Source organism: Vipera berus, assembly GCF_964194415.1.
Source record: "Vipera berus genome assembly, chromosome: Z".
In the NCBI taxonomy this organism is placed as follows: Eukaryota; Metazoa; Chordata; class Lepidosauria; order Squamata; family Viperidae; genus Vipera; species Vipera berus.
The window spans coordinates 44,958,314-44,972,054 of record NC_138205.1 but is presented as its reverse complement, the minus strand read 5'-3'; the positions used below and the strand labels follow the sequence as shown (position 1 = coordinate 44,972,054).

The following is a 13,741-nucleotide window of genomic DNA, read 5'->3' as shown; positions in this document are numbered from 1 at the left end:
TTTCTGTGCTCAACATACGCTAAAGGAATATTTTAGTCAAGTCCCCATTAATCTGACTTCGATTCCCTCAATGGCCCATTTTTAAACCAAGATCCATCACAAGTGCTAAGTTAGGCTGGAAACAATACAAAAGTTCAATGTTATAAAGAAAAAGATGCTAGATCTCACAAATGCTGACCAGCTTTTGCCTCACTTGATCTGGAAACCATTCCTTCTATCAACAAATGTTTATGATTTATTAGGATAGGCAATTGAGAACATGAGGGCATTTTGCACTTGCTCAGAGATAGCTTATATTATTCTATATTGTAAAGATGTACTGTGCATGTTATCAGTGACTATACATTATTTATCATATTTGCATGAACCTCTTCAGATTTGCCTTTTTATTCAGGTTTATCCTATATTTCCCCCCCCCCCAAGAAAATAGATTGTAGTCGCTATAATTATTATGCCAGCCATCCCTAACCTGGGGATCTATCAACCTGTGATGATGATAATTGTCTATCTCTCTGTCTGCCTGTTTGTCTACATATCCGTCTGTCTATCTCAAGGCACTGAACATACATAATGCTTCTGCTTTCTATTTTGCCCCAATCATAACCTTGTGAGGTGGGCTGGGCTGAACAAAGAGAAAATGACAGCCTCAAAGGCCTAGAACACAGGTTTATGCTTTCTAGACCAGCATCTTCATCACAACTGGTTCTCAATATATATTCAATTACAAATTCCATCACCCCCAAACAACATAATCCAAGTGAAATGCCTTGAGAATGAACAGCAGAGTGCGGCAAAATGGTACAATATGCAATCATATAATTTGACTATATACTCTAACAAAATCAAAGAATTCATAGGTAGAAAACCTATTCTCCATCAGGTGCTAGGATGGACATAGATTCTCTCACCTCCTGAAGCATATTTTACTGGGAATATTTTTACCGTCCTTTTTAGCAAAATTGGGTAAACTCTTGAGTTTTTGAAATTCCTTGCAGTTCTTCACTAGAACTGCTAGGTCCAGTAATCAAATGCAGTGCAAAATTGTAGTCACCTAGCCATAAAATTAGTTACCTATTGCGCTTTATAAGACTCATCTGAATTACTAGATGTCAGGAATTCTAATACATTTACCTGATTCACACACCAAAACACATTAAATGCCCCCCATTTGAACCAGAGAATATTCTCTCTCTTTGCAAAAAGTAAACTTGTAAAATTGGGATGGATAACACTGATTTTGCTCAGAGGGCTACTAAAGCAATAGATGAAAAAAGGGTAAAATGTCACTTTCAGGATTCATAATTGCAATTGTGTCTAGCCATCCAAAATGGCTTCTCAGAGAATCTTTGGCCTATAAGATGTGCTTTACCCAGAACTCAGTTGTCAGTGGCACAAATTAGGGCAGAAGAACAAGACCTCAGTCTGAAGAATTGGGGTTTAAAGAGTGATGGGTTGGCCAGACAGAGCTTTGTACACACTACGCTTGAGATTTTTTTAACCATATCTGTCTCATGACTTCAGAGAAGCCTTTTTTCATATCTAATTTGAGGAAACTTTTCAAAATGTTTCAAGTATCACACAATACAGTGTTTTTCAAACTTGGCAATTTTAAGATGTATGATCTTGAAAGTTGCCAATATTTTTCAAATATTCAAATTTTTCAAATACTACAAGAAAATTCCCCCTTTTTTTCAAGTGCAACAGATTCCTAAAGACTTTGAAAAATAAAACTTTATGTCATATATAAATGATGACTGGCAACCCAAAGTCATTTTATTCATAACTCCAGCATGTATAAATTATAAAATTAACCATATCAATAGTTGACTTTAAGTGAAGTATATTAAATATTTCATTACCTTACAGACAAGGAAGTGGAAACCCAATACTTTAATGTCTGGATTTAGTTTAATTCATTTCACATCAGAAGATAACACTTTATGACAGCACCCTTCCTCATACATTTTTAAAGTGCATCAGAGAGACTACAGATAGTCCTTGAGTTACGACACAGTTGAATCCAAAATTTGTTGTTAAGTGAGAAATTTGTTCAGTGAGTTTTGCCCCATTTTGTCCCTTTGTTAAGTGAATCATTGCAGTTCTTAAATTAGTAACACAGTTGTTAGTGACTCTGGTTTCCCCATTGACTTTGCTTGTCAGAAGGTCACAAAAGGGGATCACATGACTCCAAGACATTGCAACCGTCATAAATGTGATTCAGTTGTCAATTATCCAAATGTAAATCATGTCACCATGGGAATGCTACAACAGTCATAAGTCTGAAAAAATGGTCATGTCACTTTTTTCAGCTCCATTGTAACTTAGTGAATGGTTACTAAGTGAGATATTGTAAGTCAAGGACTACCTGTAGTAGAATTCAATACCATTTAGACCACCAGACATTAACAAACAATTAAATATATTAAAATTACCATTTCCATACCATTAAAAAACTTGAAGAAAATAGTAAATAAATTAGAATAAAACAAGATAATTATATTGTTATAAGTATTATGACAGATCCAAGATTTCTGGTATGGACACTTCATGAATTAAATATCTAACTTACAACCTATTTCAGTCTTATATGCAACAGAAATGGATGGCCTTCAATGAACTGATTAATTGCTGACAATTTAGGATTAATCAGTTGATAATTTAGTATTAATGACAAAATAATAATCAGATTTCTCAGAAAAATTCTGAACTCCAATTATTTTAATACACAAATACTAGAAGTATTTTAAGTATTTTTAGTATAGTCCCCTCAGATGCATTGGAATTTCAATTTCCAAAATTCTACCAAGATGACCGAATGTTCTAACTATTGCACCTCCCCTAATACCTGAGGAACACCAGGTGGGAAAAAGACGCTGTAAAGCCGGCTGCAGTCAGATGTTTGAAGCACAGACATCTGTCTGTCCGCAGAACATCTGGATTACTTATGGATTGTTAACTAGCAACAGGATTGATATGAGGATACACATGAGAAGCCCTGAACATCTGTGGGGGTTTTTCTTTCTCATGGAGAACATGATTGAAATTATGAATAATCGTTTTTTGTAATGATCAATGAACTTTCTTTTACAGATCCTTCTCTGCATTCCTGCACATTCAAAGTAGCGGGAGGTTCAAAAGCCTATGTTTATTTAATGCTTGCATAGACGGTACTAGAGACTTGTCGAGGGTACTCAGGGCCTCCTCAAAAATAGACTCCATCCCCTGCTACCCCCTGCTGATTTGAAAGAAAAGCATTTTTCCATACAATTTATTATTGAATCCTAAACCAGGAAGTGAACTGACTGCAAGCTGTTTTGAAAATATATTAAAGGTTCAGATAGTCCTCAACTTAAAACAGTTTATTTAGTGACTGTTTGAAGTTACAGCGGCTCTGAAAAAAGGGACTTGTGACCATTTTTCACACAACTGTTGCATGGTCACGTGATTAAAATCTAGACACTTGGCAACAGACTCATATTTATGGCAGTTGTAGTGTTCCGGGGTTATGTGATGATTCCCTTTTGCAATCTTCTGACAAAGAAAGTCAATGGGGAAGCCACTTAACTTTGTTACTAACTTAACAAATGCAATGATTCACTCAACAATTATGGCAAGAAAAGTTGTAAAATGGGGCAAACTCACTTAACAAATGTTTCACTTAGCAACATAAATTTTAGGCTCAACTGTGGTCATAACTCGACGACTACCTGTACATTTAAGTTTTAATTCCACAATATGATTTGGTTACAAACAGTGATTTATAAAACATATTTTATGGTTTAACATGCCTGAACCCACGTACTTGTATTTTATTCAACAAATCACAAGGAAATTGTGGATTAGTAAAAGGGGTGAGCTTACTAATTGAGAAATAAGTACTGGATTTGAGAAACAAAAAGGCCTTTTGCCACGTCTTTAGACTGTAGTTTTTTAATCCCTTAGTGAACTCCCTTTTTATTCATCCCTTAGTATATGGCAGAACTGGATCTGCCACCCTTTGCTCTATGGGCACAGGGTGCAGCGCTTCTGAGCCATTGATCACATGACCGCTAAGTGCAAGGAGCAGTCATAAGTCACTCTTTTCCTTGCCATTGCTAAATGAATGATTGCAAGTCAAGGATTACCTCGACTGACTCATTGGAAATGTGTAGGTCCTGATTGGTTTAGGTCTTGGGTGCCCAGCTCTTGAGGGGCTGCCACAAAAAAGAGGGAGTCAACCTGTTCTCCAAAGCACCTAAGGGCAGGAGAAGAAATAACGGATGGAAATTAATCAAGGAGAGAAGCAACCTAGAACTAAGGAGGAATTTCCTAACGGCGAGAACAATTAACGGGTGGAACAACCTGCGTTCAGAAGTTGTAGATGCTCCTTCATTGGAGGTTTCGAGAGGAGACTGGACAACCTTTTGTCTGAAAAAGTATAGCGTCTCCTGCTTGAGCAGGAGGCTGGACTACAAGACCTTCAAGGTCCCTTCCAGCTTCTGTATTCTATGTTTTATATCAGCATATTTCATTTCATTTATTCATTAGATTTATATCCAACCATCCCTAGCTGATTGCCTATCCAGCACCGACCACCATTAAAGATATAGTTCAAAAGAGCTTTTCATCATTCCGGTGTTTTTTGATGTAGTCAGTTTACACATTCAGTTGCCAGTTATCAAGGGCAAAACAAGCAGGTATGAACCAGCCTGGCTTGTATTCCTGCTCCTACCCATTCCCATTAATCTCAGGGATGTCTGCAGAGAGGGTAAAAAATTTCAAGATGGCAGCCATACCTGTGCAACCAAAGGCTTGCCTCTTTTTTGTGAGTATCACACCACATCTCATTTATCAAACCACAACTGAAATAATATTGCAAATGTACAAACTCTTGCTAATTTAAAGTTTGTATTAGTCATCCACTTACATGTTCAGCACAGGTTGATAGCCTGGGGGAAGAATTCCCTAAACTTAGGATCTTTCACCTTCCATATACAGTAAACGTTTTCCTGATTGGTAATCGGGAAATAATATTTATGTACCATATGTCAAGTCACTCTTTTTGAAGCCTGCAATAAAAGTCCAAGTCTTTCATAATGCAAGAGGTTATTGCATAGAGAGCCACTAAAAATAGTTTTCAACCTACAAAAAGTAATTATTTATATGGCACATTTGCTAGGGAGTTCAAAGTCCCTCCCACATCTTCCAACAATTGTTCTTACAAAACTGCAAGACAAATCACAGGATCTTTGCTTCTACAGACATGATAGTATAACTGAGATAAAAGCTTATTTTATACTCATTACTGAGCTAAGATTCAAATTGGGTGGTTTTGATTTAGAGGTCATACTCCACATCTTCCAATATTTCATATTAAGCCAGACTTTGCCAGCTGGCATGTATGAGATGTATTCCAATGACAATGCTGGGGGAGGTGATGGGCTTTGTATTCCAACACATCCAATGCACACAGATTGAGCTAGGATGCATTCATAATTTGTAGACACAGCCCCAAACTGAGCTCTCCTTTTCAAAACCCTTATTGCTCACATTCACCTTGTTACATGCAAAAGGGATTTAAAAGTTTGGTTTTCTTTTCCTTCACAACCTTGAAGGTTGATCTGACCTCATCCTCTGGTCTAGCTGGTCCACACATGAAGGCAGGCTAGGCCAGGCCACCCCAAGAGCAAGCAAGCAATCTTTTTTAGCTCCAACATTATAATGACAATCACCCTATGACAAGTATACCTCCCCTACTTAGCGCCTGTACTCTTTCCAATAGGAAAATGCTACCTGTAGGTGCTTCCTATGTTTGTCACCATCCAGGTATGAACAAGGTGAAGGTGAGAGACACCTTGTTTCTTTTCCTAATCTGCTCTTCTACTGCTTTCCAAACAATTTCCACTATAATTTCTCCATATCACGGCTTCCTACTATTTGGGGTAATTAAAAAGAAAAGATGGAAATCAAATCACCCAAAGGAACATTTTGAAAGAAAAAAAACATTATATTCCTACTTTTGCTCCCCAAATATCTTCTCTCCAATATCACAACATAACCTTGAAATCAAACCTTTGAAAGGACTAGATTAAATTTTAGATATTAGTAAGGGCATGCTGCAGTTATTGAAGACAAAAAACACTTTGCACATACACAGAGACAATCTTTTTCTTCCCAATGGTGTCATATATACTAGGGCTATCAATCCCTAACATTCCAAACTGTTTCCTATTTACAGTTAAAGCAAGCTGATCTATATAATACTCCCACCATGAGCCTCAACCCTCCCCATAACCTTTTAATCCCCTTTGCTCTAGCCTGATGACAATAGCCTCCCCTCCCCCTCTTGCAACTACTGTCCCCACCCCCATCTTGGCAGCAGTCCCAACCTTCACCCGAAGTCCCACCCGTGGACCCCTTACCGGCTCCACAGCCATGTCCATGGGGGGCTGTAGGGTCCCCTCCCAGCCTCTCCAGCACCCTCCCCACTATACGATCGGGGCTTTCCGGTTCTGCCAACGGGACCCAGCAGCAAGTAGGCACCGACTCGGGACTGAGCTGGGTTTCGCCTCCTCCGCCACCTCCTGGGGAGAGCTCCTCAGACGAGAAGGATGTTGGGGAGCGTAGAGAGGAATCGGGGGCCCGCAGCTCCAGCCAGCGGCCATCGCCAGTGGTTTCCGTGCCTCCTTCCGTCAGATCTTCAGGTGGCTCCTTAAGAAATCCAGGCAGGATTTTTGATACGCTTTGCCTGCGAGACAACTGCCCTCCGGAACCAGGAACAGCCCGGGTGGCCAAGTGAGAGCCCTGCTTCTTCAGAAATTTTTCCAAAGGCTTCATCCCACCGGCCACTGCGGGGGCACCCAAGGGCGCAGCAGGGCCCCAGGACGAGGGTTGATCCAATGCGCCCTTCTCAGCCTAGGCCAAAATGGGAGATCAGGGGTGCCCTCTTTGCGTGCTGGAGAGAGATAATGGGAAGATGCGTGGTCAAACAGTCATGGCTATACCCGATGTTGGCGAAGGGGCAAGAACTGGGAACGAAAGGGGGGCGGGCGCAGCTTTAGACAATTTTAGTGGACGTGGAAAGGGATTAGAGGGCAGAATAAATTCTCACAACGGGAGCAATTCGAGGGGCCCCTGATGGACCTGGTCTATCTGACCCCCGAGCTAAACGAAGAAGTAGAAAGGGAGGCGACTGCATATGTAGCCTTCTCTTCTCTTGACCACCTCAGCAGCGCCGAGCTGGCTAATCTCTGCCAGGATTCGCCGCCGCCGCCCCCGCTTCTGTCCTTAGCGCAGAGAGGCGTGCGAGTAGGGTTTTCCCGAGTCAATGAGGGGAGCTACGTTTGCAAGCCGGATCTCCCCGCAGCCGCCACACTGCAGCCCCGTCTCCCTCGCTTTTCCCACTCCGGGTGTCTTGTACGCTCTCTATTCGCCAGGCTGTAGCTGTTGCAGGCGGGATCCTCCTTTATGGATGCTCTTGACAGCGGGGGAGGCAGGCACTGAAAGCAGCAGGAGCGTGGGCTGGAGCCTGCCTCTCTGCAGGGGAGTTTGCAGACGCCGGGGGGGAGGGGTTCTCGGCTCTACCCCCTTCTCCTGCTTCGTATTTCCCGGCGTAAAATGAAGCAAGAGTCGCGAATCGGCAGCCGGCTTTCTTTCTCCCTCCAGATCTCCTTTACCCTGGGAGAGTAACAAGGCGGCTCTAAACTCCGCCCCTATCTTCTCTTCCTCCTCCCCTTTTCTTCTTCTCTCTTTTTTTTTCTTTTACGCTTGCACTTGTTGCGTGCAGGATTGAAGCCAAAATATACGCCTTGATCGCGAACGTTGAATGGAATTAAAACCTCGTCCTCCATCACCACCACCACCATCAACCTGAAGTTGTTGTTCAGGTTATTTAATCAGGTTGTTCAGCTACCAGCTTCATTAGAGTTTATGGGTCTTGATACAGATGTGGTCATGAGAGGTTAGAAGTCCGTATGTTTCAATTTGCTTGTGTTCCATGAGTTATTAGATAAACAAAAAAGCATTAGGCCAACAATTCTTTCATCTTATTTAAAGTGCGTGTAATAAGTCTCTAGCCTGAAACAACTGCGCCACAACTTTCAGGTATAAACGGTGGTGCTCCACCTTTTTCTTCCACTGCAGTTTATGTTGGCACAAAATTGCCCTGGCAAACTTAGTATTCTGCCTTCATGGCACCACACTGCCTTTAGTATGTTTCCAGTTCATATTTTAAACTCTGGTATGTTGAACCTTCTAGTCCTGGGAAAAATTAACCTGACCTGTTTTTCCTGCTTAATCCATCATAGAACCAAACTGCCCCAGGCTTTGGGGAAGTGTCCTCATGTGATCAGAAGTGTCAGAGTTCTCACAAGGAGAATAGAACTGAACATTTATTTTTCATCTTCATCTTACTGCACATACAATATGAGCTAGAAAGAAGCATCTTTTAAAAAACCCTTATTTTACCATATTGATACTGTCAAATATGTTAATTGTTTAAGTATCTTCTAGTCCAGGGCTTCTCAATCTTTTCAGAGAATGTACCATTTTTAGGATATGGCAATATTCAAGTACTACCAGTCGCCTAGCAGGTGGGCGTGGCCTGCTCGAGACACTCACTGGACACAGCTGACTCAAGACAGCTGGGTCAAACGGAACAAGTCGCACTGGCTAACTCAATGTGGGGACAATTCGGTGCCCCACAAACTCTTCGCCTCCCCAAACTGCTAGCAGCCAAGCACATGCACACACACACACACGCACGCACACACCCCATTCCAGGCTTGGGGACTTTTATCCACAGAGGAAAGAGAGGGCCTTCTCCCCAAGCTCAGGCATGATTGGCAATTTGCTAGCTCAGATGTGGATACAAGTCTCCAAACTTGGAATGTGTGTGTGTGTGTGTGTCTAGCATGCTAAAGAGCTGTTCTTTTCCCAATCCCAGACATCGTTGGTGTTCCTGTGTCCGGTGCCTCCACCCGGCAAAGCAGGAGGTGGAGGACGTTTGCAGGAAGCAGTTTCCTCTGAGTCCCACTTCTGTCTTGACAGATCCTTCGACAGCAAGAGGAGGTGGCAGGGGAATAGCGTTCCTGAGTCCTGCACAAGGGAGCCTGACTCTTCTCGAAAGGGAATTCCCATTTCCAATTGTGTGTGGTAAGGATGCTGGCTTGTTGGGTCACCCTTCCCTCACACAGCTCCCCTGCCACCCCCTCCTCCTCTCCAGAGATCTGCAGGGGAGACAGAGATCTGGAAGGCAAGGTGCAGCCTCCATATTGGCCACTTCTACCTCTCCAAGCCCTTCTCGATTAAACATACATTACATACAAATTAAAACACAGCCAAAAAGAAAACATAGTTAAATCATTAATTACAGCTCTTCACGTATTTTCTGGGAAAACCACCTTTACTGCTGTTAGGAAGGAAGAGCAAACCTTATTAAGGAACTCTTAACAGGAAGGGAACTGAAGACCCCAAAAGGTCTCGTTCTTTCTAATCTGCCTTCCCTTTGAGCCTTTAGTTCTCATTATTTTATTATGTATTTAAGAAGAAGATCAAAGGCCTCCGTCGCTCAGGATACTCACCTTAAAATCAGAACCCAGAAAAATTTAGTTAATCCACAATACCACCCTATGAAGAATGAAGATAATCTTTGGGCCCTGAGAGCATGCAGGTGTCCAGTCAGAATATTAGTGGCACACCTGTCAGCAACTGGAAGTGCATAAGTCCATGTACTTTCCTTCCCTGTCTCACAACTCAATCCATACATTATTTAATTTTCAGGCACATCTTTTTCTCATAAGCTCCTTAAAAAACCCACAAGGTATACTGTAATTAGCAAGAAAAATAAATCTATCACTCCTGAATTCTTTTCCCAACGGGGAAAGGAAAGTTCACAGCCTGCAGGTTGCTAGCAAAGTCATCAAAGAACGTAGTTGTTGCTGCTAAAGGCAAGAATAAATAACGAATCAATTTTGCAGCTCTCTCCTGTTACTACATCCTCTTACCTCCAGAATGTGGCCTGGGATTGCACAAGGGGCTAGGCTAAAATCCGGTTGAGTAGTTTGCAGCCAGGTGTTCAGTACAGACCTTGCCAATGTGATTTTAATAGCCCAGGAAGGGATAGGAAAACCCGAGGAAAACTTTGCAATCAATAAACCATGGTGGACTACGCTTGTTTTGCCCTATTTTGATTCTCCTCCACAACAGCAGCCCATGGATTTCAAAACTGCATGGCCACAAAGTAGAGGCTTTCAGCCTCCCAATTTGCATTTCAGCCAGGGTCATGGCCAGGCCATATGCCCCCAATCAAAGGAAAACCCCGAATCCAGCAGGGCAGAAGGCAGCCCAGCCACCACGCCCCTCCAGTTCCTTCTCACCCCCTGGGCACGGGATGCAGCCACTGCTCCTCACCGTAGCTGGGGCGGGACTTGCAAGTACCTCTGTCCTGCAAAGTGGCGCTCCCCCCCTGCTGCCATGTTGGCAGCCCCGACTAAAGGCCAAGTGCTTCAGCTGCGCCTTGACAAGGAAGGGGACAGCAGCCAAGAATATGTCCGATTTGAAGCTTGTCAGAGGTGCTCAAAGGCTGCCCAACTTTACACTGGAATTTTGGAGTTGGAAAGCGGAGGGGCAGCACTGCTTTTGCAGGCCTGGCGGCACATAGTGGAAAACCTCCTGCCTCCCTCCCCCCACCCACAGCTACCTCCTTCAGAGTTGTTCTAATTCCAATGGGCCTGCCAGTATGGTGGCAAACAAGAGCACCAGGTGAACCGTGCTTTGCAGGATGAAGCTGGCGGATCTACGCCAGCAGGCCCATCAGAATCAGGATAACTCTAAAGGAGATAGCTACAGTGGGGGGGGGGAAGCAGGAGGCTTTCCAGCAGGTACCACAAAGCCTGCAAACGCAGCGTTGGCCCTCTGCTTTCCAACTCCGGGATTCCAGAGTAAAGTCTGGAAGTCAGCAGCCTTTGAGCGCCACTGACAAGCTGCAGATCTGCTGTAGTCTCAACCACCACCCCCTTCCTTGGCAGGGTGAGGCTGGAGTGCTCAGTCTTTACTCAGGGCTGCCGGCATGGCCACGGGGTGGAGCACCGCTTTGCAGGACGGAGGAACTTGCAAGTCCCACCCCAGCTATGACAAGGAGCAGCGATGTGCCCAGGGGGCAAAGAGAAGGAAACGGAAGGGCACAGTGGCTAGACTGCCTTCTGGCCTGCTGGATTCGGGGTTTTCCTTTGATTGTGAGCTGGGGTGGGCCGTCCCCTCGCTGTCTCCAAGGCAGCCCCAGACCAAATGTAAACACCCCACAGGCATGTCTATCCCCTCCTCCTCCTCTTGTCTTTGGTGTAGCTGCAACTGACTCCTTTCCCCAGGCTATGTGCAGCTTCTGGACATGCCAGTCAGCTGGAGCCTGGCACAGATCCTGAGCGCTCAGCAGAGCCCTGGCAATACCACGGCTTCAGCTGGCTCTCCCACAGGCCTGTGCTGCTTTGCCGCCACTTCAGCTCATCCCTACATTATACTTTTACACTTTTGTTTTACACTTTTTTTACGGTGCTTTTCAACACATCATAAGCGTACCACTGCCAGGTGCTGACGTACCACCAGTGGTACGCGTATCACTGGTTGAAAAGCTCTGCTTTAGGATGCTGTCCTAGGGAGACAGGATTATGTGCTTCAAATGTCCCTAAATTGCAAGAGCTACAAAGAGACTTTACAGACTAGTGACTGTCTAGCCTTTACTTAAAAATCTCTAGTGATGGAGCACCCACAATTTCTGGAGGCAAGCTGTTCCACTGGTTAATTGTCCTGTTTCTCCTTAATTCCAGGTTGCTTCTCTCTTTGGTCAATTTCCAACCATTGTTTCTTATCTTGCCCTCTGGTGCTTTGGTGAATAACGTGACCCCTTCTTTTTGGTGGCAGCCCCTCAAATACTGGAATAATGCTATCATGTCTCCCCTATTTCTTCTTTTCTTTAGACTAGCCAAACCCAAGTCCTGCAGCCATTCTTCGTATGTTTTAGTCTCCAGGCCTTTAATCATCTTAGTTGCTATTCTCTGAATTTTTTTCCAAACTCTCAACATCTTTTTTGTGATATGGTAACCAAAATTGATTGCATTTGCTCTTAGCTGAAAAGAGAAGTGGCTAAAAATTGGGAATCAGAAATTAACTAGTTTTTTTAAGGTATCATATATAACAGTAACCCTCAGTTTAGGAAATGGGTTGCCTAAAATAAATAAATAAATAAATAAACAAATAAATAAATACATATACATACATACATACATAATTTTTATGCATTTTTATCAATGCAAGAGTTGAAGTAGTCATTCATGTTCTATACATAAATGCAAACTCCACTGAAAAGTAGTAGAAATCTCAGAACCAGAGAAGTTACAGGAATACCAGGTCTGTAGTGTCAGCCCCACTAGATAGACCAGACCACAAAATCAACTCCACAGAAAGGCTATTGAGATTGGCTATAATAAAAGAGTCTTACAAATCTGATTTCCTCTCCTTCTGACCTCAATGAATCAGAGAGACTTTTGCCTGAGCTGCTTCAAAATATTATCTTGCTTTCTAGGACTTAAATAATGTTTCAGCCTTTCTGTTAAGTAATAACATTGTGTATTTCAGTCAAAGTCATCTCCCTTATTCTCTGCAGTTACCATGGCTTTCTCCAACAATACCTTGCTGCTATTTCACAATATCTGCTTGTCATCATTTTTGCAGTGGAAATGTTTGAGAATCTCCTCAGGTATTTAAGAACTATTGAGAACATCATAGAAAGTGTATAATTTGATGAAGGGATGGGGGAGGCAAATTTCTTTTTCCGTGAAGCTAGGATATGCACACGAAAATATCTAATCTGCATGCTGCTTTCATGGTGTGAGCTCTAAAGTATCTTCTTTCATGTCCTTATCCTGCTAAGAATCATAAGACTATTCATGATTTCAGGGAACTTTAGGCTGAGAATGAAATCAAATCTCTCTAACCCAGTAACATCAAATAAGTTGTGACCATAACTCCATCAAATCCTCCTCTATGATGGGAATGGTAGTCCAAACATACCTATAGGACATTAGATCGAAGAAGACAGATATAGATATAATATTGCAAGAGAAGCGAGCAAATGCCGAGCAGAAGATGTCTGATTATTTCAAAGATACATAATGTGATACATGGGAAATGTTTTGAAAAGGAACTGGCAACTTTATCCACAAAGCACCTTTATTTTATTAGTCCACGCAATTATACCAATTGCTATCTCTCATTGGAAGTGGGACAGTTATGTTTAGAATATAACTATCTTGATAATAGTAACATTATTTACCTGGATAATGGGACTTCCCAGATGTGTTGCAACAACTCCCACAATACAGTACCAAACACAGCAGTATGACCAGCATAATTAGGCTGGCAGGTGAGGCTGAACATACCTAGAAAGCATCTAATTGGGAAAGACTATGCTAAACATTATGTTACATTAGCATAGTGTCCAAATGCGTGAATAATTACTAAACAATATATTCTGTTTAGTCTGAGGTTCAGCGCAAGAGATAATGTCAGGATATCAATCCCTCCAGATATGATGATGATGGTGAAGAAGAAGAAGAAGAATTAGAATTAGAATTAGAAGAAGAAGAAGAAGAAGAAGAAGAAGAAGAAGAAGAAGAAGAAGAAGAAGAAGAAGAAGAAGAAGAAGAAGAAGAAGAAGAAGAAGAAGAAGATGATTTCATCTATTTCCTTACAACTTTCTCCAACAACT

At 42.5% G+C, this 13,741-nt stretch overlaps 1 protein-coding gene across 1 annotated transcript in view; it reads right to left on the bottom strand.

Annotated features, from left to right (window-relative positions):
• The window catches only part of RAPGEFL1 (Rap guanine nucleotide exchange factor like 1), an 88,650-nt gene extending 81,066 nt beyond the window's left edge, over window positions 1-7,584 (bottom strand). The window contains exon 1 of the mRNA XM_081344791.1: window positions 6,402-7,584. Coding sequence (XP_081200917.1) covers window positions 6,402-6,816 — 415 coding nt within the window. The 5' untranslated portion in view covers window positions 6,817-7,584. The remainder of the gene's footprint in view (window positions 1-6,401) is intronic.
• Between the last annotated feature and the right edge of the window lie 6,157 nt (window positions 7,585-13,741).